The sequence below is a fragment of the Trichomycterus rosablanca genome, chromosome 13, assembly GCF_030014385.1.
Source record: "Trichomycterus rosablanca isolate fTriRos1 chromosome 13, fTriRos1.hap1, whole genome shotgun sequence".
Lineage (NCBI taxonomy): Eukaryota > Metazoa > Chordata > Actinopteri > Siluriformes > Trichomycteridae > Trichomycterus > Trichomycterus rosablanca.
This window is the reverse complement of record NC_086000.1, coordinates 31208548-31233761: the sequence shown is the minus strand read 5'-3', so window position 1 is coordinate 31233761 and position 25214 is coordinate 31208548. Positions and strand designations below refer to the sequence as shown.

General features: G+C 38.0%; 1 protein-coding gene across 3 annotated transcripts in view; it reads left to right on the top strand.

The window, feature by feature from the left end:
* The window catches only part of daam2 (dishevelled associated activator of morphogenesis 2), a 176575-nt gene that overhangs the window by 75425 nt on the left and 75936 nt on the right, over positions 1-25214 (top strand). For all 3 annotated transcript variants that reach the window (XM_063007178.1, XM_063007176.1, XM_063007177.1), the window contains exons 3-4: positions 8271-8360; positions 24330-24404. In XM_063007178.1, coding sequence (XP_062863248.1) covers positions 8271-8360; positions 24330-24404 — 165 coding nt within the window. The remainder of the gene's footprint in view (positions 1-8270; positions 8361-24329; positions 24405-25214) is intronic.

Genomic DNA, 25214 nt, shown 5'->3' with positions numbered 1-25214 from the left:
TTTGTAGTGATTTAACATTGCATTTATTGATTCTAACATTTAGTGCAGCTGCTCTGCCATGTCAATCCAGTCTTTGAAGCTTCAGTAAACAAGAAAGTTTGGAACTGGGTAGTAAAAGCTTGTGTGGTCTACCAATTGACAGCCAAGTCTTCTGTTGCTCATACATGTTTCCACTTTACAATAACAGCACTTACAATTTACGATGGCAGCAATTTGATGAATTGTTGGAAAGGTGGGAAGCTTGTAACCCTGTAGCCGTGTAATGCTTGAAGTTATGAAGCTTTTTAACCCCTCAGACTCATTTTTACTGCTAATGTTTGTCTGTGGGGATTGCATGACATGACATTATATGCTTGAATTTCTATTTCTGTCATTATTGCATGCATCTGACTTGTTTGTAATTACACAGCTGACTTCCCTGATAAAACCGACAAGTGCACCAACATCTGTTTGTGTTTTCCTGCTGCCTCTGAGCCACTTAAAGAAAATGGGCTGTTCATACAGGTTGAGTTTACGTTAGCTGAGCTCTGCATTGTTTGGACAGGAGCTCCACATGCTGCGCTTCAGCTAAGTGCATGCAATGAAAGTTCTTATTGGTAGGAATCAAATGAAGTATGCCGGGCATATGGGAGCGCTTAGGCCAAGCACGGCAGCCTCACGCTCTACTAAATAAAACGAATCTCGGCTTGGCTGTGGTAAATATCTGGACTTGGCCGAAGCGGACCCAGCAGGCGGGTGTACGCTTCAGAATGTGGAAGAAAAGTTGTTTTTGTTGCGGCTTTAGGAAGCCACATTTAACTTCTACAAAGCTTTTCTGTGGTGCATGCAAAGCTATACTTTGTGCAAGGCATGAAGAGAAGTCATATACCAAATAGCATTATAACAAAGCATATCGTTTTTGTGTTTCTGTTATAAATATTCGCTTACAGGAAGTTGGAATAGCACTGACAGAATTGGGACATGCATGAACTTGATAGTTTTGGAGAGTCATAAGTTGAATAGGATTTTTGGCCACACAGAAAACATAAGTCATGGTGTTATTTAGAAGCTGGGTGCAGTATCATTGGGTAAATGTGTGTTGTATTTTGTCTGCTGTTATTATTAAGGCCACAAAATAAAACATACACCGATCAGCCATAACATTACAACCACCTCCTTGTGTCTACACTCACTGTCCATTTTATCAGCTCCACTTACCATATAGAAGCACTTTGTAGTTCTACAATTACTGACTGTAGTCCATCTATTTCTCTACATACTTTTTTAACCTCCTTTTACTCTGTTCTTCAGTGGTCAGGACCCCCACAGAGTAGGTATTATTTGGCTCTTGGATCATTCTCAGCACTGCAGTGACACTGACATGGTGGTGGTGTGTTAGTGTGTGTTGTGCTGGTATGAGTGGATAAGACACATTAATGCTGATGGAGTTTTTAAACACCTCACTGTCACTGCTGGACTGAGAATAGTCCACCAACCATAAACATCCAGCCAACAGGGCCCCATGGGCAGCATCCTGTGACCACTGATGAAGATCTAGAAGATGACCAACTCAAACAGCAGCAATAGATGAGCGATCGTCTCTGACTTTACATCTACAAGGTGGACCAACTAGGAAGGAGTGCCTAATAGAGTGGACAGTGAGTGGACACGGTATTTAAAAACTCCAGCAGCACTGCTGTGTCTGATCCACTCATACCAGCACAACACACACTAACACACCACCACCATGTGTCACTATGTCAGTGTCACTGCAGTGCTGAGAATGATCCACCACCCAAATAATACCTGCTCTGTGGTTGTCCTGTGGGGGTCCTGACCATTGAAGAACAGGATAAAAGGAGTTTAAAAAGTATGTAGAGAAATAGATGGACTACATTCAGTAATTGTAGAACTACAAAGTGCTTCTATATGGTAAGTGGAGATGATGAAATGAACAGTGAGTGTAGAAACAAGGAGGTGGTTTTAATGTTATGGCTGATTAGTGTATGTGCAGACAGCCTATTGCACACCTTATATACCCACCAAGCCAGCTCACGAAACATAACTTTCTTCATGATCTACGTGCCGCCTCCATCGAAAGTAGAAAGTGGTCATTATAGTGTGACTCGACTGTATATTTAGTGTGGTTAAGGGCTCATTTACGGCCACTGGCCATCTCTACACCAAACTTGTCAAACCAGGTCTTTTGTCCTTTGTCCATAAGAGTCATACAGGATTAATAAAGAGCATTTTTGTGTAAAATGAATTTTATATGAACTGAATAATTAGGATGTGTGTCCAAAGATCCTAATCAAACATTATATAGTGTTTGGTGTTTCTGATGACCGGCACAGTTTAAAGTTTTGGAAAACATTACATTTGTAGCTGCTTTTAAATCAGTGGTTGGGCAGATCTGCACTATACAAACTTTACAAGCTCTGACACTGCCTTCATTTAGTGGCCCAGTTTACCAGATTTAAACCAAAATCCAAACAGTATACGACCAAACATAATGAGCTTTTGCTGACTGGCTCAGTCAATCAGACCACATCAGAAGGTGCAGTGGCTCCATTCAGTCACCAGACAGCCTTTAGAGCGGTGTGCCAACTGTGCTGTGATGCATCATGGCTACTGAATCGAGCAGTTCCTTAAGAGTCTTTAAGATATATGGAGCTAATTTTAAAGGCAAGCATAAAGCAGATGTTTGAGTAGTAAAGATAGAAATCTTGTTTATCCGGAATAAAAAAAAAAACTTGATTAGAAGCAATAATATTTTTAATTGTCAGGCCAGACGTTTGACTCTTTTGAAGTGGCTTCATTGTAAACTCTTGGAAGTTTGAGCTTGCATGCGACCAACCGTTGTTTTTGTATCATGTGGCTTAGTTCTTGTAGCTATGGAGGAGAACGTGCATGTGTGCTTAAGTACTTCTTTATGCACACAGTACATCATAGATTATTGCCAGTTTGTAAAGATACAGTATAACTGTACTGTTACGTGCTAAGCTGTGCATTATGCATCAAACTTTATCTAATGGTAGTTTTATTGGCACCAGCAATAAAAATGGGTAAAATATCCTTCTAATGTCCTTCTGTGGATAATTATCTTAAACTTAAAATATAGGCCTAGGATATCCTAAACATATGGTAAAATTAAAGTTAAATAAAAATAAGAACATTTCATTTACATTTTCTTAAAATAGAATAGAATTCTCTTATACACTTTGAATAAACTATCACATATATTTTATCCATAAGTATTTTATATTCATTATTATATTTACTTTATCCAAAATCATTTCTTAGCTGTATTTAACTAGGTTTAATTAATTTTGGAACCTACTTATTGATTCAAAGTCAAAAGGTTATAGATGATCCATTTAACCTCTAATGGTTTATTCCAGTCATGTCTCCTTGGAGTGAGATAAGTCAACTATGAATGATGAGTATGAATTTTCTAGTCTGATGTCCCTGGCTTAAAACCTAAAATATTTAGCATTGTCTAAGTGAGAAAAACAGGATCAAATGGTTTTATGAGTTCAAATGACTTCAGTAAGTGTTAAATAAGTGTTGAGCTCAGAGGCAGTAGCTGAGAGGCAGGTGGACATGTGGTGACCATGTGTCTGAGTTTGATTCACTGAAACAGAGGAAAACAACTCCAGAGCAGATAACACAAAAAAGTATCATACAGTTTGCGTAATAGCAGCAGGGAAATATGATGGGAAAAATGTAAAATACTGTTTTATTAGCACAACAAGATAACATTTGGTTCACATGTGATTGATGTGATTGATAGAATGTTTTTTTTTCTCTCCTCACATCATGTCATCTTCATCTGTCTGTCAGGATGGAGGACATATTTATTCCTGTATTGGCTAATTTGAGCAAGATGTATAAAGTAGATTGAAATTTAACATTGTGTTTAGCAAAATAGTTTTAATGCCTAGTGTGAAACCATTGATAATAAATGCAGATTATAATTCATAATTAATTATTTGTCCTTTCCCTGATTGGCTGAGGCATTTATGGATAAACTTAGGAACCCACACCCAGTGAAGTACATTCCAACACCCAATGATGCCCATCACACAGAGATGCCTTATCTCATTTCAGAAAAAACATAAATGGGTGTGGTAACCAGAATGATGTAGCTGATTCACTAATGCTTTATGTTTTGTATGTGTTCATTGTGTTAACAAAATAAAACATATTACTGTACTGGTGCAAAATATTACTCTACTAGACTGGAAAATATACACCAATCAGCCATAAAATAAAAACTACCTCCTTGTTTCTACACTCACTGTCCATTTTTATCAGCGCCACTTACCATATAGAAGCACTTTGTAGTTCTACAATTACTGACTGTAGTCCATCTATTTCTCATTCTCAGCACTACAGTGACACTGACATGAGTGGATCAGAAACAGCAGCACTGCTGGAGTTTTTAAACACCTCACTGTCACTGCTGGACTGAGAATATTCCACCAACCAAAAATATCCAGCAAACAGCGCCCTGTGGGCAGCGTCCTATGACCACTGATAAAGGTCTAGAAGATGACCAACTCAAACAGCAATAGATGAGCGATTGTCTCTGACTTTACATCTACAAGGTGGACCAACTAGGAAGGAGTGTCTAATAGAGTGGACAGTGAGTGGACACGGTATTTAAAAAGTCCAGCAGCGCTGCTGTGTCAGATCCACTCATACCAGCACAACACACACTAACACACCACCACCATGTCATTGTCACTGCAGTGCTGAGAATGATCCACCACCTAAATAATACCTGCTCTGTGGTTGTCCTGTGGCTGTCCTGACCATTGAAGAACAGGGTTAAAGCAGGCTACCAAAGTATTTAGAGAAACCAATGGACTGCAGTCAGTAATTGTACATAGAACTACAAAGTGCTTCTATATGGTAAGTGAAGCTGATAAAATGGACAGTGAGTGTAGAAACAAGGAGGTGGTTTTAATGTTATGGCTGATCGGTGTATAATAATACTCCATACTAATCCCATGTTTTCATTATCACTATAATACTGATATCAAAGTTCCAGTTGTTAACTGATACTAGATATTCATTATGACAAGAAAAACAAAATATCATGTCATGACAGGGCTGCCTTAACCTGTGCCATGCTCAAATGTGCATGTGGATTACTAGCGTTGTTCGATGCATATACCACGCACATTTTATTAGTGGATTAGACTGTGAAATATAAATTCCATACAATAGTGACTCATACAGTTATAGACCAACATCAGTCCCACAATATTAGATCAGTAAACTCAACAAGTACTCAAGACAAAGTTTGGGTATCTTTAAAAATAGAAGAAATGTAACATGTTGAGCAGAAGAAATAAGTGAATGCAACTTCTATTAAAGTTCTAAAACATAGTGTAATGACATGGAGGCTTTACTCTTGGCCAGCTTGAGGTCAGCATGATCAATCTTTCGCTCTTCCTTCAACTTAGAGCACTGAGTGGAAAAGTGTTTCCTGAATCATCATCCAATATCTGTGTCCTCTGTGAACCCAGCAGATCCAGGCATGATTCAGCAGCTCCAGGAGCAGGGACGGGACCATAGGACGTGCAGATTAACAAACCTGAGCCAACCCAAGTTTTTACACCCCTACTTTAATAAATGATCTATAATGCAGGTTATAAAGCGGGCATAATTGGCAGTACCTGCAGCAGGGTCGGAAGAGGTGTGAGCAGCAATACACCCACCTTTACTGCAATCAGGGATCCCCCAGCAGCGGAAGACATATTGACTACGCTAAATTAATAAAAATAAATAAAACAGAAAAAAAGACTACTGGTAGTAAGTTTATAAGGATTTATTTGTACAGAATGTAGCTTTCAATTTGTATGCTTTTGTTTTATTAAGTAATAAAAAATTATCTGATTACATTATTAGGAACACAGTCAGTCATTTGTAATAGAATATTATATAAACTCTGATCAGAACAAGATATTTTTGCTCTATCATCCACTTCTGGTATTATGTTCTCTGTCTCTATGGCTAGCAGATCGCTTTTGGCTTTTTATAGTTTCCTGTTGCTTTCCACATGGCCTCAAATGACTTTCTCCTATCTTGGTAGTCAGTGAATCGTCTTTCCTGTCTGTCCTTTACAGAACATACAGATGTAAATGTTATCTTTCTCCCCTTGCAAAAGCAAATGTCCTATTTTTGGGTTGGGTTTTATTTTTGATATCTGCTAATGGTTTATATACATACAGTTTCTATATATTATATATTATTTATATACAGTTTTAATTTTAAAACCATAGAAAACGTACAATAGTTTTGATGATAAGTATTTTGTTTAAGAGTACAGTTAAATACCTGAATTTATTTTTAATTAAATGGTGTGTTCTTATTAGGGTAAACATTTTTTAAGCATTTAATAAAATTTATTCATTCTGTTTGTTAAAAAAGATCTAAAGGAGTGGCTAATTTTGAAATATTTTTTGTTGGTTACGGTCAATAACATACACCCATTAATTTTCATCCATTCAGCCTACTGCAGTTTAGCTTATAGTGAGAGAAGTAAAATAAAAAATACTTGAGAAGTGCCATTCAGTTTCAACAAACATACAACAAACAAATAGTTCTATCTCTCACCAATAATTAGAACACTTCTAAATAAGTTTTTACATATAATTATTTTGGGTTTCTAAAAGTTTGCAGGGTGGCTCGGTGGGTAGCACTGTCGCTTCACAGCAAGAAGGTCCTGGGTTCGAACCCCAGGTGGGGTGGTCCGGGTCCTTTCTGTGTGGAGTTTGCATGTTCTCCCTGTGTCTGCGTGGGTGTCCTCCCACTGTCCAAAAACATGCAGTCATGTTAATTGGAGACACTGAGTTGCCCTATGGGTGTGTGTATGTGTCTGCCCTGCAATGGACTGGCGCTCCTGTCCAGGGTGTTACTGTGTGCCTTGCACCCATTGATAGGCTCCAGCACCCCACACGACCCTGATTGGATAAGCAGTTAAGAAAGTGAGTGAGTGAGAGTGAGTAAAAGCTTGCAACTCTGGTGTAGAATTTTAAGAGGCTTTATTTTCATTTCAGCTGTATATAAGTACATATCAAAACCAAACAACGTTCCTCTGCAACCCTGACCTGGATAAAGCAGTTAATAAAAATGAGAAGAATTAAATAGAAAAAAAAAATTAATGGTCCAGTAACGTGTCATTTATGTATTAATCAATTATCTAGGAATCAGAGATGACCTTAAGTCTAAACAAAATGTGGTTAATAATTATAGGGTTATGCAATTGCCAGATTACATTTTTTCCATCTTTGTTTTAATATCCATATCTTAAATGTATCTGATACTAAAATCCTTCCAGTAAACAAGCAAACTTATCTATCTATCTATCTATCTATCTATCTATCTATCTAGCTATCTATCTATCTCTAGCTATCTAGCTATCTATCTATCTAGCTATCTATCTATCTATCTATCTATCTATCTATCTATCTATCTATCTAGCTATCTATCTAGCTATCTACCTAGTGTGTATATATATATACACACACATGTCAAATGTTTAGACAGTTGCTGTCCATGTATTATTTACAAATCAGAGAATGTGACCTTAACAGAATGTGGTTAACAATAATAGGTTTTTACAATGTCTAGATTTAATTTGTATTCCATGTTTGTTTTTATATCTGTATCTAAGACTTACCTGATACTAAAATCCTTATGTATATCAAATGTTTCAGACATTTGCTGTCCTGTGTTTGTGAATGATTTGTATTGTTTGTCACCATCACAGCTGTTAAAAGAACTATATCAGAGCTTAGGCTTGGACAAGATTAGCCAGTATTGGCTCAGATTGGTACATCTATGATCAAAACATCTGTATAAAAAAAGTACTTGGTAATATGTTCCATTTAAATGAACTAGAAAGTCATCAATGGCTTTAATGGAGTCTGTCTATGGAGCAAAAACTGATCAACAGATTTATAGTCTAAATTTGACCAGCTACTGAAACTACTTATATATATATATATATATATAAATATATTTAAACTGCTATAGTAATCTTTTTTAATGGTTTCTTAATATTGTTGACAGTGTGGGCAACCAGGATGAAGTCACTCCAACGGCTAAATTGGGGTTGAAAAGGCATTACTAGAAATTCCCAATTTGGGGGAAATTTTCATTTTAAAAATATTGAGTTTCAACCTTCACTTGAGATCATTTACCTAGTTTTTGTCTGTCCTGTGTGCATAATTATGGCTGTTAAATTAGTGGCTTACTCTTGTGTCTTGTATCTGCAGGATGAACTGGATCTTACAGACAAGAACAGGGAGGCCATGTTTGCCCTGCCTGCAGAGAAGAAATGGCAGATCTATTGCAGCAAGAAAAAGGTGAGTGTTTTGCATTACATGCTATCTTTTAAAGGTGCAGTGGATAAAATCCAACAGTTAGAAGATGACTTACAAAAATATTTGAACAATATGTTTACTTCTTGGCATGGCCCAATCTATTTAGCATATGGGCGTACAGGTTCTTGGGTGCATGTCAACATTGCTTCCTCAGGTATACAATACATTTGCTTTGATCAAATTATCATGTTTTGTTGTGTTCTTTAGAGATATGTAACAGTAAGAAAGACAAAGGTGTATAAAACATGTATCTTTTAGCCACCACTAAACAAAAAAAAGATCGTTCACATTTCTTAAGTGACTCTTCCATAAGGCAGTGTAAATAACCAAGTCATTTTCATATAAGTGAGGTTTTGTATAAGAATTAAATGAGCTTCAAATTAAATAAACAGCATGAGCTTATTAATTAACGTTATAAATTTAAAATAGGCGAAGTAAAAACACACGCTAGCACACCAGAGCTGGGATCTTGAATACATCGTATTGAGTCCAAGCTCTGCCATCCAGCTGGGCTGAGCGGCCACATGAACAACGATTGGCCTATTGTTCATATAGGGGTGGGGTATTAAGCCGGATAGGGACTCCTCGGGACTGGTGCAACTACGACCTCTGCTGGCTGATTGATGGCACCTGCACAGACGCGGGGAAAAAGTGCGTTGATCAGGGTGTGTCTCTCCGTACACAAGGCTGATTCTCATATATGCACTCGCCTAGTGTGGGTGATAAAATGCAAACGACTGCTGCCCACGTGTCGGAGGGGGCTTGTGTTAGCTTCATTCTTCTCAAATCAGAGCGGGGATTGGCATTAGTGGAGAAGGAAGCATGACTCAATCTGGCTATTGGATGCGCTAAAAAGTCGGAAGAACAAGGGGAGAAAATTCATACACAAAATATAATAAATAAATAAATAATTACATTTAAAATAGGATAATTGGATAATAGTTACTTACTACTCACTTAAAATTCCAGATTTGTGGGTAATACTGGACTCAGTTGACCCTAACCAGGTTAGTAAAGTGGTTAGTAATTGAATAATTAAATGACTGCTATTATTTTAATTTCTAAGAAAATGTTGCAATTTAACACTTACCAGCATTACTATCTGTGTTTATTTATGACATATGCTAAAATAGCAGTTACCTCACCACCCTGATATTTACCCAATTAAGTTTGCATAGGGCAAGAGGGCAGTTGTAGCCTAGTGGTTAAGGTACTGGACTAGTAATCAGAAGGTTGCTGGTTCAAGCCCAACCACTGCCAGGTTATTGCTGTTGGGCCCTTGAGCAAGGCCCTTAACCCTCAATTGCCCAGACTGTATCCTGTGACAGTACTGTAAGTCACTTTGGATAAAGGCGTCTGCTTAATGCCGAAAATGTAAATGCATACCCATGGATATCTATGAATACTGCTGAACTCTTGAACACCCACCCACTGAGTCTCTTAACATAGGAGGGTGAGGGCTTTCTGCAGCTTTTAACAGCCAACCAGTTTTTCTTATTATCATAGGGCACGTAAAGCAGGTACTAGTACATTTAAGTTTACAGATGCCCAATATTGCAAGTGTTGCCTAAATTGATAAGGAAAATGAAATGCCGTTCCTTATTGTTGAGGTTAAATCTTGCATTCTGGTAACTATACGATGAATGCTTCACTGTTGTATAGGGCTGCGGCTATCGATTATTTTTGTAATCGAGTATTCTATCGATTATTGCAGCGATTAATCGAGTAATCAGATAAGAATTACTTTTGCTTTAATAAAGAGCAAAAATAAATACATATAAGATTAAATAAGTCTCTTAAAACAAACTGTACGTTTTTATTCCTTGCATACAGGACAGTTTAAAGAGAACATTTTTGAAATGTAAAAACAAATACATCAAAAATAAATCAAATGTATAACCTAAAACTAAGGCATAAATAATAATAAACAATAATATATAAACATTAACTCTAATTTGTGCAACTTTCAATGAAGAAAAGTCAGCGTATCAACATGACGCTCTGATAGTGTACTGTAGATGTTGCACTGAGTTTTCGTTTTTTTCCAGCTTAAAATGATCTCAAACTTTTTGTCATTTTCTCTGTCCAGTCTCCTCTGTTCGCCCCTCTGACTGTGTCCTAACAGTACGCAGGAGTGGCAACCGTGTCCAAATACATAGTATTTATCGAACTGTACGCAAAAAGGACCCGGTTTAAGTGCTTTTTAAGTATTAAGATTTCGGATGCAGCCCTCGGCTTCTTCACGTCCCTTTGCCCACAGCGTGAACGCGTGCAAAAGTCGTCCGTGCGAAACACCGTGAGGTGTATATAGTTGTATGGATTAAACGATGCCTCGATGCGAAAAATTTGCATGAATGATTTTTAGTAATCGAATGACTCGAGTTTCTCGAGGAATCCTTTCAGCCCTACTGTTGTACCATTTGAAAGCCAGATTCTGCTTGCTTTATTAGGCATATTTGATAAAGATTTAGGTAAGCTGGTAATGTCCTAGTTTAATGCTCCAGACAAAGAACTGTAAAACTTTGTTTTTACAATGAAAGCCTTGAAATTGAAATTTGTAACCACAGCTGAATCTAAAGCACAGGCCAAGACGTCCACCATCCTCCTCACACATATCTTTTGCTCAGCTGATTTCATCTCTGTGAGTTTGCGGTCGGTCGTTCAGGATATTACTGTCTCTCTGATTACAGTGCAGAGACTGTGGTGGCCTGTGAAAGCTTTACCGGATCTCACATTAAACAAATGCACATGGCTCTTTCACGACTGTGTGCTGGTAATTGCTGAACAAACAGAAACCAGTGCGTCTGAGCTTCTGGTTTAGCTACCTAATAACATCAAGCCTTGCCTATCAACTTAAAATTGTAAGCATAGTGCAGAGAGGCTCTGCTGTACTAACCATTCGCAGTATATTTCAGATTCTGGTTAGGAGGGCCGTGTTGGAGGCAGGGTGGGGTGCTCTGTGGTTTGGAGCAGAAACGGCTCGCTGCCATGTCTCCTGGAACTAAGTCATTTGCAGCTAGTCTTCTGTTTCTTCCAGTCCTCTAAAAAATGGACAGGTTTTCTTACTGCACACGGAGTTCGAATTGAGGGAAAAAACCAAACCAGAACCAGGCAGATCTGTTTGGAAAAAAACCAGGAATGGAAACAAAAAGCTTATTCATGTTGGCTGCAGTGGAGAAAGATTATGGCAGGACTGATTAAAATGCAGTATGATGTATACACAGAGTCAGACCCAGTGAATGGAAAGTAGTTGAACACAGAAAGAAATGTAAGCTCTTGCCCAGAAGGTTGATGTGCCATGGTTAGGATGGCAAGGTGACAAGAATATTCCTGCATTACACAGATGGTTTCAGATTCAAAGACACCAAAAAACTGTAATATTCCTGTCTCCTGACTTTGTTGTGCTTATGCGATATACACCGATCAGCCATAACATTAAAACCACCTCCTTGTTTCTACACTCACTGTCCATTTTATCAGCTTCACTTACCATATAGAAGCTTTTTGTAGTTCTACAATTACTGACTGTAGTCCATCTGTTTGTCTACATGCTTTGTTAGCCCCCTTTCAAGCTGTTCTTCAATGGTCGGGACCCCCACAGGACCACCACAGAGTTATTTGGGTGGTGGATCATTCTCAGCACTGCAGTGACACTGACATGGTGGTAATGTGTTAGTGTGTGTTGTGCTGGTATGAGTAAATCAGATACTGCATTGCTGCTGGAGTTTTTAAATACTGTGTCCACTCACATTTTTACATTTACATTTTCAGCATTTAGCAGACGCCTTTATCCAAAGCGACTTATAGTACAGTTACAGTATACAATCTGAGCAATTGAGGGTTGAGGGCCTTGCTCAAGGGCCCAACAGCAGCAACCTGGCAGTGGTGAGGCTTGAACCAGCAACCTTTTAATTACTAGTCCAGTACCCTAACCACTAGGCTATGGCTTGCACTCACTGTCCACTCTATTAGACACTCCTACCTAGTTGGTCCACCTTGTAGATGTAAAGTCAGAGACGATCGCTCATCTATTGCTGCTGTTTGAGTTGTTTATCTTTTGAGATCTTCATCAGTGGTCACAGGATACTGCCCACAGGGCACTGTTGGCTGGATATTTTTGGTTGGTGGACTATTCTCAGTCCAGCAGTGACAGTGAGGTGTTTAAAAACTCCAGCAGCGCTACTGTGTCTCATCCACTTATACCAGCACAACACACACTAACACACCACCACCATGTCAGTGTCACTGCAGTGCTGAAAATGATCCACCACCTAAATAATACCTGCTCTGTGGTGGTCCTGGGAGAGTCCAATGGCTGACCCTGTGCTAAGCTATGAATCAATCCCCCCGTTTACTAAAGTTACACTAATAGCTTTACTACTTTTAGTGATACTACTACTTAACACTGTCCACAGCCAATAGACGTCTGGTCAGTGGTGGTCCAGTAGTAAAGTGGGTCTAACATTTTGCAGAATAATAGATAACTTACAGTAACTGTTTACCTTTAAGGTGCATCCACATAGTGTTATCTTTACAAATCACAAATAAAAATAAAAACAATCATGAATAAAAGGAGGACAATGTGGATGTGAATTCCTTCCTAGAGAATACCAGATGCACTTTCTGGACCAGAACTGTCAGTTTGTGGGTATGCTGGCCACTCACCAAAATTTCCATTTGTTACGGTACAGCGAAACTCACCCATGCAAGGAAACTGTATAATTAGGTCCAGACTACAATACAACGTTTATATGGACTATAATAAGACACATTTTTGTAGAGAAGCAAACTTCCATTCACAGTGTCACTATGACTCGAAGTACCCAAACACAGCAGCCATAATAACTATAATAAACACACCCTTGTGTGCATTCCATCTCCAGCAAGAGCATCGTGGCTGTCAGGCAGATGTTGTGTAACAGCTGGCTGGATGTTCGAGTTTGCGTGCTTGTGGTCAGGACCTTGTTGTAAACAGTTCATGCAGTTTGAGTTTGTGTTAATGCTTTCTCAGAGACTCGATTAGCTTGATAGGAGTACAAGGCATACAGTCGTTCTTTGTGTTCTCTTACAGATCTTGACCTTGGGTTCATTTGATCAGGACATTCAAACGTGACATCATCTCTGATAACACAGTGGCACCTGGTGATAGAAGTGGCTCACTGTTGTAGCGCAATTAGAATAGAATAGAAGAGCTTTTATTTGTCATATATACATGTACAGGTGTACAGTACAACAAAATTCTTTCCTCACGCAAAAAGTCAGCCATCGTATGGCGCCCCTGGAGCAGAGAGGGTTAAGGGCCTTGATCAAGGGCTCAACAGTGGCAGAGCTGGCATTCGAACTCTCAACCTTTTAGTTGATAGCAAACTAAATAAATACAAATAACAGCATTTCTTACTAAAAATTAAAATCAGGAGGTCTGATTGGTTCAGAAAGCGGTTCTTCCAACCATTAGCACCAATTCTGTTGGAGCGTTTCATTCACACCAGCTGTTCCAGTGCACTACGTAGGGTTTTCCACTGTTTTAAGTGAGATTCCAATCCAAAGGAGGGAGTAGGGAGCGATGTTTCATCACTACGCCGGAAGCTGGCTGGAACATTTACCCATTGCGTGCGTTGCAGGTTAAAATGGCCAGAGCGTTATTAGAGAGCAGAAAATGACACGATCAGAATGATGTCAGATCATATATATATTTATATATAATTGTCACACATAACTAATGTTAACACATGCTGCTGACTTTTGTTGTCTACAAGTCATTTTTTGCGTGCGAGTCACAAGTCGAGTCCGAGTCATTTGAAACGAGTCCGAGTCGAGTCTGAAGTAGCTGTGTGTGCGCGACTTACATGCGACACAGATGCCCCATCTCTGAAATGCAGGAGGCATCACTCTATTCAGTCGATTCTAAACCAGTACAGAGCACAAAGTAGAGACTAAATCTGAATACACAGACCACTCCCGCTATGCTTAAACAAACACAGAACGGGTTCACCCCATCAAAAGCAACACACTTAATGAAAGCGGCATGTACATACAAGCAAAAACACCATTCTAACCACAAAACCCACTTTTTATCCCATAAAAATACCTCGACCGTGGCCGCTGGGCATCATGGGATGCCACACTCTTACAGCCGATGACGCACGCAGGGGAAACCACTAAACAAAAAAGATCAAAGATTAAATCATTCACATTTCTTAAATGACTGTTCCATAAGGCAGTGTAAATAACCAAGCCAATTTATATAGGTGAGGTTTTTATAACCATTAAATGAGCATCAAACTAAATAAATAGAATAGGATTATTCACACCTTAAATTTACTCACCTAAAATTCCTGCCTTGTACCCAGTTTTTCTGGATAATAGCGGTTTTAGTTTTTAAATTTTTTAGAAAATAGTGCAAAATGTCATGGCCGATGAGGTACGCAGGGGAAATGCCCCCACCCCCCAAATGTAACATCTATATTAGCACCTTCTTTATGTCCAATTTCCACAGTAAAGCAGCTCTGCCATTGATCACTGACCCAAAGTTGCAGGTCAAATTTTAACATGATAAGATTTGCTTAAATGTGTTGGACTGTAATGCCTAGTTCACACTACAAGATTTTTGCCCTGATTTTTGCTTGCCGACTAGTCGCCGCTAGATATGTCAGCTCGGAGGCAACTCTGCGTTCAAAACTCGGCTCTCGATCACTATGTGTGAACTGTTCAACAACTCGATCCAAGCGGCTTGCCAAGCTCTTGCAGACTAAAGTAAAATATCTAGCATGTTAAACATCTGAATCAGTTGGCCGACTGGCAGTGAGTGCGGTGTCAAACTACAGCCGATGAGAATGCAAGATACGGGGTTTGGAAACCCGGTGGAGGAGTGTAAAAACGTGGGACAGGGACATAATATAGTTTCTATCAGCACACATCAGCACACACACAAGCTTTACAGTATTTGTGACCTTATCATCCATGCCAAACCATAATACCAATGCTGCATTGCAAAAAATATTTATTAACCTCCAACTCACTACAGAACAGACAATCCCTACTGATCTTGTTGCCAAATCCACTCGGATTCATTTATTTTTCCTTCTTGCTTTTATGCTGCACACTTATTGTTGAAGTGCATTTTTGGACACAGTTTCATTAAACCCCTCGTCACTTCTTGCGTGTATTTTCGTAATAAAATGTAGTTTGGGAAACTAGACCAACTCATCCTGGTGATACACTCATCCCTATCGCCAATCAGTCGTGTAGTGTGAAAACCACAACAACTTAAAAGACTCCCGAGATCCAGTTGTGTAGTGTGAACTGTACAGCGACCCAGGAACTCCGAAAGTCATGTAGTGTGAACTTGGCATATTTGTTGCAATATATCTAATCCTAGCAACTTGTGTTAATTTTGGTATTTAAAGAATATCAATTAAAACCTGGTATGAGAGTGGCTTTGCATAGCAGTGTTTTTTATTGTATAGATATTTGGACATCTGTGGGTCTTCAAATTAAATTTATTTAACATTTTTATCAAGGGCACTGACAGATTTGAATAATTGTACTCGGAGCTGGATTCCTGCTGTTGAAACTAGATATTTAAATTAGATTGCAGGGTGAAGCAGGGTACAGCATGCTGAGAGGTTTGATCTTGGCAAGATGGTTGTCTGGCCTCAACCGTGGCTGATTACTGCTCTGGCACAGAGACAGGCACAGATCTGTGTGCTAATGCTATTTCTGCAGGGCCGGCCTGTTACCGAAGGGAACGACCAGCTTCTTGTTAGCCTGTATCAATATTTACACTAACTGGCTGTTTTATAGCTTTCCACTCTGATTAAACACACATTTCACATCTAGTTAAACGCCAAAAAAGATATTAAGAGATAAACGGACAAAAACAAGTCAGAAAAGACGTAACACTAATAAGATGAACTGATGAACAGCTAAGCATACGGCGTCTGCTTCGTGAGCTGCTACTTATGTAACCGTTGGATGTAGATGCCGCTGCCACCAATAAACAAAAGAACTCTGCATTGTGTTTTTGTTGGTTTTATTCTGATAACAGAAATAATACAGCCTTTAGTATTGGTTAGCAAACCCCTGATTTCTCTCTGCTCTCCTCACCTCCCCATACATGACAAATCAAAAGGGCTGCAAAAGCAGGGCTTATAGTAAAGAATATATTGTATTGTATAAAAATTATAAAAAATAACAACAGCTTATTAACAATAACAACTTGGATTTGTTTGCAGACAAGACGGGCGCATACAGTAATGACGTCACTCTACTGCGCATTGCTGCATTAACATAACCGTTAACATAACCGTAATATATCTCAGGCTTTAACAACTTTATACATAAAATTATGCATACCTGATAACAGAAATAATATAGGCTTTAGTATTGGTTAGCGAGCCCCTGCTTTCTCTCTGCTCTCCTCACCTCCTCATATAAAAAGAATATAAAAGAATAAACTTAGCTGACTGGTATACTGCGTGGACCATGCTGTGTAATGTTAGCAACATGTGCAGAAGTATAATTCACTCTAAAACTGAACATCAGCAAAATATTATATAGCAAAATTGCTGATAATGAACACAGGAACATATATATAAACCTGGTGAGCTTTTTATGAACTAAAAATGTACAATTAATACAAATTAGACATGAGGCATATTCTGATACCTGCCTCCTCATACATGACAAAAATCAAAAGGGAGGAGGCAGGGGAAGGGGAGGAGACTTTAAGAGAGGGAAAATGGGAATGGGATGTCCCAATGTAAACTGCCCAGCACCAATACAGGCTATATTAAAGAAAATAATTTTGTGTAATTATAACATTAAAATATATATAATTTTTTTTTTTTTTTTTTTTTTATAAATTTTTTATTGAGAAGTCAAAATACAACAAGTTACAAAGAAATGTAATGGCTCTCAGACTTCCTCAGTTTTTCTTTTACAATCAAACATACATAAAGACCACACATACACATTCACACACACACACACACACACACACACACAATAACAGAACAAAAAACAAAAACTATAAATAAAAATATACAGTAGACAAAATTACCAAAAAGAAATTCAATGAAAATAAATAAATAAATATACAAAAGGAGAGGAAAAAGAAAAAAGAAAAAAAAAAAAAAAAAAAATGGGGGGGGGGGGAGGGGGGTTAATCAGTTAATTCGAAGGCATGGCCTGAAGCTGGTCAAAATAGGCGAGAAAGGAATTCCACTTAGAATAAAACTTCGAGGTATCACCTCTCAAAGTGAATCTAATTTTCTCCAGTTTCAAGAAATACATCATATCATGAAGCCAGATTGAGATAGTAGGTGGTTTAGGGGATTTCCAGAGCAAAAGGATACGACGCCTTGCCAATAAGGATGTAAAAGCTATAACATCAGACTGGGCCTGCGAAAGTGATTGAGGTCCTAAACACAGACCAAATATTGCAATGAAAGGACAGATTTGGATGGTAACACCAAGAATTTTTGACATCATTGCAAAGTAATCAAACCAAAATTTATAAATCCTTGGGCAAAAAAAAAACATATGGCTTAAATTGCAAGGTGACATCGAACATCTATCACACTGATCACTAACTGTCCCAGGGTAAAATTTTGATAGCTGAGACTTCGAGCGGTGAACTCTGTGTAGCACTTTAAATTGAATTAACTGAAGTCTGGCAGAGGGTGAGCTAAAGCGCACCCTCTTGATTGCCTCTTCCCACCACTGTTCAGGTAAATCAGGGCCCAATTCCTCCTCCCATGCATGTTTTATCTTGTCAACGGAATATGTGTTCAAATATATATAAATTTTTAACTTTGTTACACTTATATGTTAATTTATACATTGTGGTTCACCACAGTCAGGTGTAAGTGAACTAAATGCCTGTTTGAAATCTGTCACATAACAATTTTATGTTTTCTATTTCTATATTTCTATTTGTTCTTTTGTTTACCAGTGTTGGCACTGTAATAATCATGAGCAGATTCTCAAAATACAACTAGTCAATATGACTAGCGTTTTCCATGAATGACTAACTCAAGACTTAAACAATACAAGTGACTTGTCATTACAAGTTAAGATTAATTATTTGGAGACAAATGTTTCTTTAATAAAACATGTAAATTGCATTCTGGAATGCGGCACTATTAGAGAAATTATCACAAATTAAATGCAGCCCAGGAAATCCTGATACCCTTTATGTTGGCCAAATAAAGCACAAATACCATGACTAGGATGACCATATGTTCTCATCTTCCTGGACATGTTATCTTTTTTGGTAAATAAAAATGGTATCTTAGCACTTAAAGTACTGGACCAGTAATCGAACGGTCACTGGCTCTACACCACTGCCAGTTTGCCAATGTAAAGTCCTTGAGCAAGGCCTCTAACCCTCAATTCATTGGACTGTATAAGGTCATAATTGTAGATTGCTTTGGATAAAAATGTCTGCTAAGTGTAATAAATGTAAACAAATGTCCAGAATTTGGACATTACAACCACCATGTCATTGTCACTGCAGTGCTGAGAATGATCCACTACCTAAATAATACCTGCTCTGTGGTGGTTCGGTGGGGGTCCTGACCATTGAAGAACAGGGTGACAGCAGGCTAAAGTATGTAGAGAAACAGATGGACTACAGTCAGTAATTGTAGAACTACAAAGTGCTTCTATATGGAGCTGATAAGTGATAAGTGGAGCTGATAAGACAGTGAGTGTAAAAACAAGGAGGTGGTTTTAATGTTTTGGCTGATCAGTGTGGATATACAGTATATATATATATACTGAAAAAAAACAACAACTTTATATATATTTTTTTTTTTTTGAAACTGGGCAGTATAAAAGTAAAAAGTATATAGAATTCCATTTTTACCAGTTTGAAACATTTCAAACTAAGCAGGTGAATTAAAATCATCTGAGGGAATCCTGATTGGATAAAAAATGCAATTTAGTTTTGAAATATTTAATACATTTTAACAAAGCCCTTTGAAAACAACAAACTATGCATGCATCTGTCCATTTATCTTGATTGTATCACATAAATAATACATTCTGATTAGACAGTATTTAAATATGAAGAACCACACAACACCGATACCGGGCTAATTAGATTTATAGCATACACTCAGCTCAGTCTGTGTTCAGGTTCATTACCACTGGCTATTAACAAAATCAGAAATTAAAATGATTCATTATCAATCGCTTGCTCTCAGCCCCTCACGTGCTGTATTTTTCAGCTGAAATGTTTTCTTTTGGCAGTTATTCTGGGTTTGGTGTCATCACCTCTGCATTTGTACAGCTGCTGCTTTAAAGCACTTTTGTGTGGGTTTAGCCAACAGGTTCCAAAAACACTTGGCAGCAAAATCTCAAGCAAAACCACAGAGAACATACAGGCAGTGAAATGCTTTGGAGAATATTCTGGGGTCCCCTTGGCTATTGGCGTGGTAGAAGTTTAATCCCCGAAAGCGAGTGAGCAAGACCCCCAGGTTAAAGTTGCCAAACTCGAGTGCTGTGCTCTAGCACATAAGGAGACACGAAAGAGGAATTTGTTCCAGAATCCACAGCACACGCCTCCACAGGACAACGTGGTGTATTAAATGTGTGTGTGTACCGTTCGGTGGGGTCAAAGACACTTGGAACAGAATTATGAATTATACTGCTTTGCTTTGTTCACTGCTCTGCTGAAGGTCTTCTGATAAATTCAACCACCGAAACGATACAATGTGCAGATGGATATCATGTTAATAGTTTTTTACTACTTCAGATAATTACCGTGTTTCTACTATCTAACTTATTAAATATAAATACAAAAATAAGACAATTTTTTTTTAATTTATTTAATATATTTATATTTTTACATTTTTAAAAGTTTGTTCCCAGTTAAATGTGTTAATAGCACATACCTTTAAACCCCTGAATAGTAAATACATTTTAAAAATAGGTCTTAATATACATTTTAAGGTGCCTTGGTGGTGCAGCGGGCTATTCCGATAGCACACCAGCACCGAGATTCTGAACTCCTCGGATCGAAACTCGGCGTTGCCACCGGTCAGCTGGGCGCCATCTAGTGGGCATAATTCGGCAGTGCCTGCAGCAAACACGGTTCTGCTAGGGTGGGATGACTGGACTATGTGGGTGGGGTCTTCAAACGCTGTGTAAGAACCCTAATTGGGTTGGACGAGGCGTGAGCAGCAATGTACCCACCTCGACTGCAATCAGGGATCCCCCAATAGAAGAAAACAAGTATGCAACCACCTTTCATTGTTTATTATTGGTGTTCACACCCTCTTTGGAAAAGCTGTTTATACCTTGTTAAAAATCTGCTTTTGTCAGTTACAGTTTCAAGACATTTATGGCAAAAAAAATTGTAGTTCAATCGTTCTTACCCATTGCTTTTGGAAAATTGTCTTATATTTCATACGGTAGCAAGGGTCTACTAAATAGGCTCATAATTACAATATTCTTTGTAAAATTTGAATGGGAATTAAGTCAGGAGGCCATACAAGGACCTTGACTTTTCTGTTTTGTTTCGTTTGTATTTGTTTTCTCTAATCATTAAACATTACATTTAAATTTCTTTTGGAAGATGAAATAAAATTCTTTTTTTATTCATCCCGGTATATCTTTTTGTTTCCTTTGTCAGTGTATTAAACCTCACTACTCCTTTCTGTATAATTTGTGGTTCTGCTTTGGAATTATAAATTAAAAATAAATAAATAAATAAATAAAAATAAGTGTGTGCCATGTGCATGTATACACTATTTAATGGAACAAAAAATGGTTCAATAATTTTAAATAATTTCCCCCCACTATTATACAGCTTTACTTGGTAAATGTAGTAGTTGGTTGGTTTATATTTAAAAGGATGAATAATAAAGATTTAGAGGCTTATTAAAGTATTGTTGTTTAAATAAATCCTTTTAGGTCCCTAGTTTTAATTTAGTTTTGAGATTTAAAGATTCATGTTCATTCCAACCAAACCAAAACTATTTGCGGTAATCACAAATATGCAGCAGCTTTAATAGACAAATTGTTAAAATTCAATATTTGTTTAATAAAACATTTCTTCTTCTTGTTAAAATACAAATGCACAATGGAGAGCTGTGTGTGTTTTCTATCAGAGCTGTGTGTATGATGTTCTGTCTTACAGCTCTTGAACACAGTAGCTCCTGTGTTCAGCCCAAAGCCATGACAAGCCCGCGCTGCCCGAGAACACGGGGTCGTGTTTATTATTGCCATCCACTCCAGCTGTTTTAATAGCATAAATATTGACACGTAGGAAGAACATTTCACCACCACACAGACTTGAAACCGAGCAGACCCCTCTCCCATTTAGAGCCAAGAGAAAGTTTACCTTTTTTAATGGCTGTTTATGTACATTCCTGCCAGGAGAAATGTTCTCTTAATAGTGTGCAGGTTCGGGTTGCCAGGTGATAAAGTGTAAAGTCATTAGTCATTAAGCGGATAATCTGACCGATAAAATCCATCTGGCTGTGTGAGCAGACGGCATCTGTGTGCTTAGCTTAAATGCAAAGAGAAAAACAAGCTTCGAAATGAGTGAAAAGAAATAGTTTGCTTTTGTTTCTGACAGCTTGGGTCAGTTTTTTTTTCAGGGAAATGACATGTAGGCTTTTGTAGATTTTTTGCATTTGCAACTGTTTGTACTGTATATTTACGAGGTGTAGCTATAAAGAAATATTGTACGTACCCGGTTTTCCCTAATAAATTGCCCAGTAAATATACAGTACAAACAGTTGTTTAATGTACACCTGACAAACCACTAAATGGGGGTGGCACGGTGGCTAAGTGGCTAGCACTGTCGCCTCACAGCAAGAAGGTCCTGGGTTCGATCCCCAGGTGGGGCGGTCAGGGTCCTTTCTGGGTGGAGTTTGCATGTTCTCCCCGTGTCTGCGTGGGTTTCCTCCGGGTGCTCCAGTTTCCTCCTACAGTCCAAAGGTGTGCAAGTGAGGTGAATTGGAGATACTAAATTGTCCATGACTGTGTTTGGTATAACCTTGTGAACTGATAAACCTTGTGTAACGAGTAACTACCGTTCCTGTCATGAATGTAACCAAAGTGTAAAACATGACGTTTAAATACTAATAAGCAAACAAACGAACCACTAAATGTTATTTAAATAATCTGAATTATTTATTTAAACAGCAAAAATCTAATTAAGTTATACTGGCCTTTTTGACTTCCCATATGAGCCATGTTTGTATATGGTACCCGAATCTAATACATATTATGTGGCAACATAACCTCAACATGTACAGTTTAATCTATGGGTCAGTACATTCAGACCTGGACAGATATGTTGAGTTATTTATGTGGGTTATGAATAAAACTGGTTTGAGCAGTACAAAGCATTTTGGCAATAAAAACAACTGGGTTGAACATAAATCATCCATGGAAACTTCAGAACATGGGAGGCCACCCTGATCAGAGTGTGGCTTTTCGTGAACAAGGCTGATCCCCATATGAACTTGCCTCGTGCAGGAGAAAAGATGCATTCGGTACTGCACACGTGTCAGAGGGGGTGTGTGTCAGTTGCAGAGATCCTCAGTCAGCAGTGGAGGGTTGTATCTGCTTACACATGACTGCTTACTGTGTACTGAGGTACAGAACAATTATAATTACAGTCACTAACTGTACTGTATATTTACAAGGTGTAACTTATAAAGAAATATTGTACGTACCAGGTGTACCTAATGAATTGCCCAGTAAATATACAGTACATACAATTGTATAATGTACACCTGACAAACCACTAAATGATATTTAAATAATCTGAATTATTTATTTAAACAGCAAAATTAATTAAGTTAATTAAGTTATACTGGCCTTTTTGACTTCCCATATAAGCCATGTTTGTATATGGTACCCAGATCTAACACACATTATGTGGCAACATAACCTCAAAGTGAGCAGTTTAATCTGTGGGTCAGTACATTCAGACCTGGACAGATACGTATGTTGAGTTATTTATGTGGTTTATGAATAAAAAAGGGTTTGAGCAGTACTAAGCATTTTGACAATAAAAATAATTTGAGAGATACTGTTGGGTTGAACATAAATCATCCATGGAAACTTCAGAACAAGGAATCATCATTTCTGTTCCAAAAAAGTATTAATGCTCGCTGGTAACAATATTTTCCCCAAAATGCTTGAGGTGCTTTTCTGATTTGAACTGAGTAGGTGTCTTCACATTCTCTGCATGATGTTTACTTGTTGCTATAGGAAACCAAACCTTTATCAGATCAGTAAGTGCTCCCCATGGAACTAATGATAAAATAACACTATTTGCTACCCCAGCTGAGACTAGAAACAGCTGATTTAATAAAGTGACACATTTAGTGACGTGCATAGAGAGAAATGATGGGGAATTGAACAGCTGGTCATGTTTCCAATACTCTGGGTTACACTGGATGAAACAAAAGCTGTGCTTGTAGATCTGCAATTTAAGAAGAAGTTCCTGCTGGTATCATGTGTTTCTACAATAGAAGGTTTTAGAAAGAATCATATGAAGCTTTTTAAGTAAAAAGAATGTTGGAATGTTTTTTTGTGTTGTTGGACAATTACAAAAAAAATCCCAAGAACCCATAAGGACCTTTTTAAATCTAAATTCTACCTTTTTATTTTATCTATGCATTTTCTCTTAATGAAAATGCATCCTGATGTTTGGGATTACAATGTAGAAACTGTGTATTTAGTACTTTTGCTATTCATACAGTTCATGAAAGTTATGGACATTTTGTATGTTTAGTATCTCACAGCTTCTCTTGAGCATGCTGTGTACCATACTGGTGCTTACCTTTCTTGTTACTTAATGACAAATATAAAGACACACAAATTCCAATTTTATTTCTGTGGTTGTTTTAAGCCATGCTGTTTGGGTTACCGTGTATTATATGGGATTATAATCAAATGGTTTTATTTTGCATTTTTATTTAGGAACAAGAGGATCCCAACAAACTCGCTACCAGCTGGCCCGACTACTACATCGACCGTATCAACTCCATGGCTGCTGTAAGTGCCTGCTTAACAATTCATTGTATTCTTTCATTCCATATTCAGTATTAATCAACAAACGCAACCCTCTTTTTCTCTGCAGTTTTTAATTACCTATTACAATAAATGGCCAAAAGTAGGTTGACACTCCTTTATTTATTACTGGGCATAACAGGTATATAAAATAAAACATATATCACCAAGTTTGTGGTAGCAATTTGAGAAAGACCATTTTGTTTTTTATGACTGCGCCCCTGTGGACAAAGCGAGATTCATAAAAATGGGTTTTGACAAGCTTGGTGTAAAGGAATTCCAGTGGCTTGCCCAAAGCCCTGACCCTAACCACACAAAACACTCTTGAGATGAACCGGAACATCAATTGTAAGACCAACATCAGCGTCTGACCTTACAAAAGCTTTTCCGATTAAATGAGCACAAATTCTGACAAACATTCACACAAACAAATACCCAGAAGGACCCCATTGTGATCCATACGGGAGCCCAACTCCATGTTAATGGCGATATTTTTGAATGTGTAGAGATCATTACATTGTGTAAATAAAATGTGGCGCAGAATTGGTAGCACTACTCAAACAACTTGTAGTTTTTATTTACATACTTTATTTAATGAGATTTAAAACTTTCTCTGGAGATGTTTTAGTCTATATGTGAGCCTGTGTTACATAACATGCTTGTCGGAAGCGTAATTAAAAAAAAGTGTTTTGATCAGTCCTGCTATGCTTTAGGTTTGCTTAATACTCACAATATTGCACTGAAGTTTTTCTCATGTGCTGGACTTTTGTGTCCCCAGCCTCAGTTTACTTATGC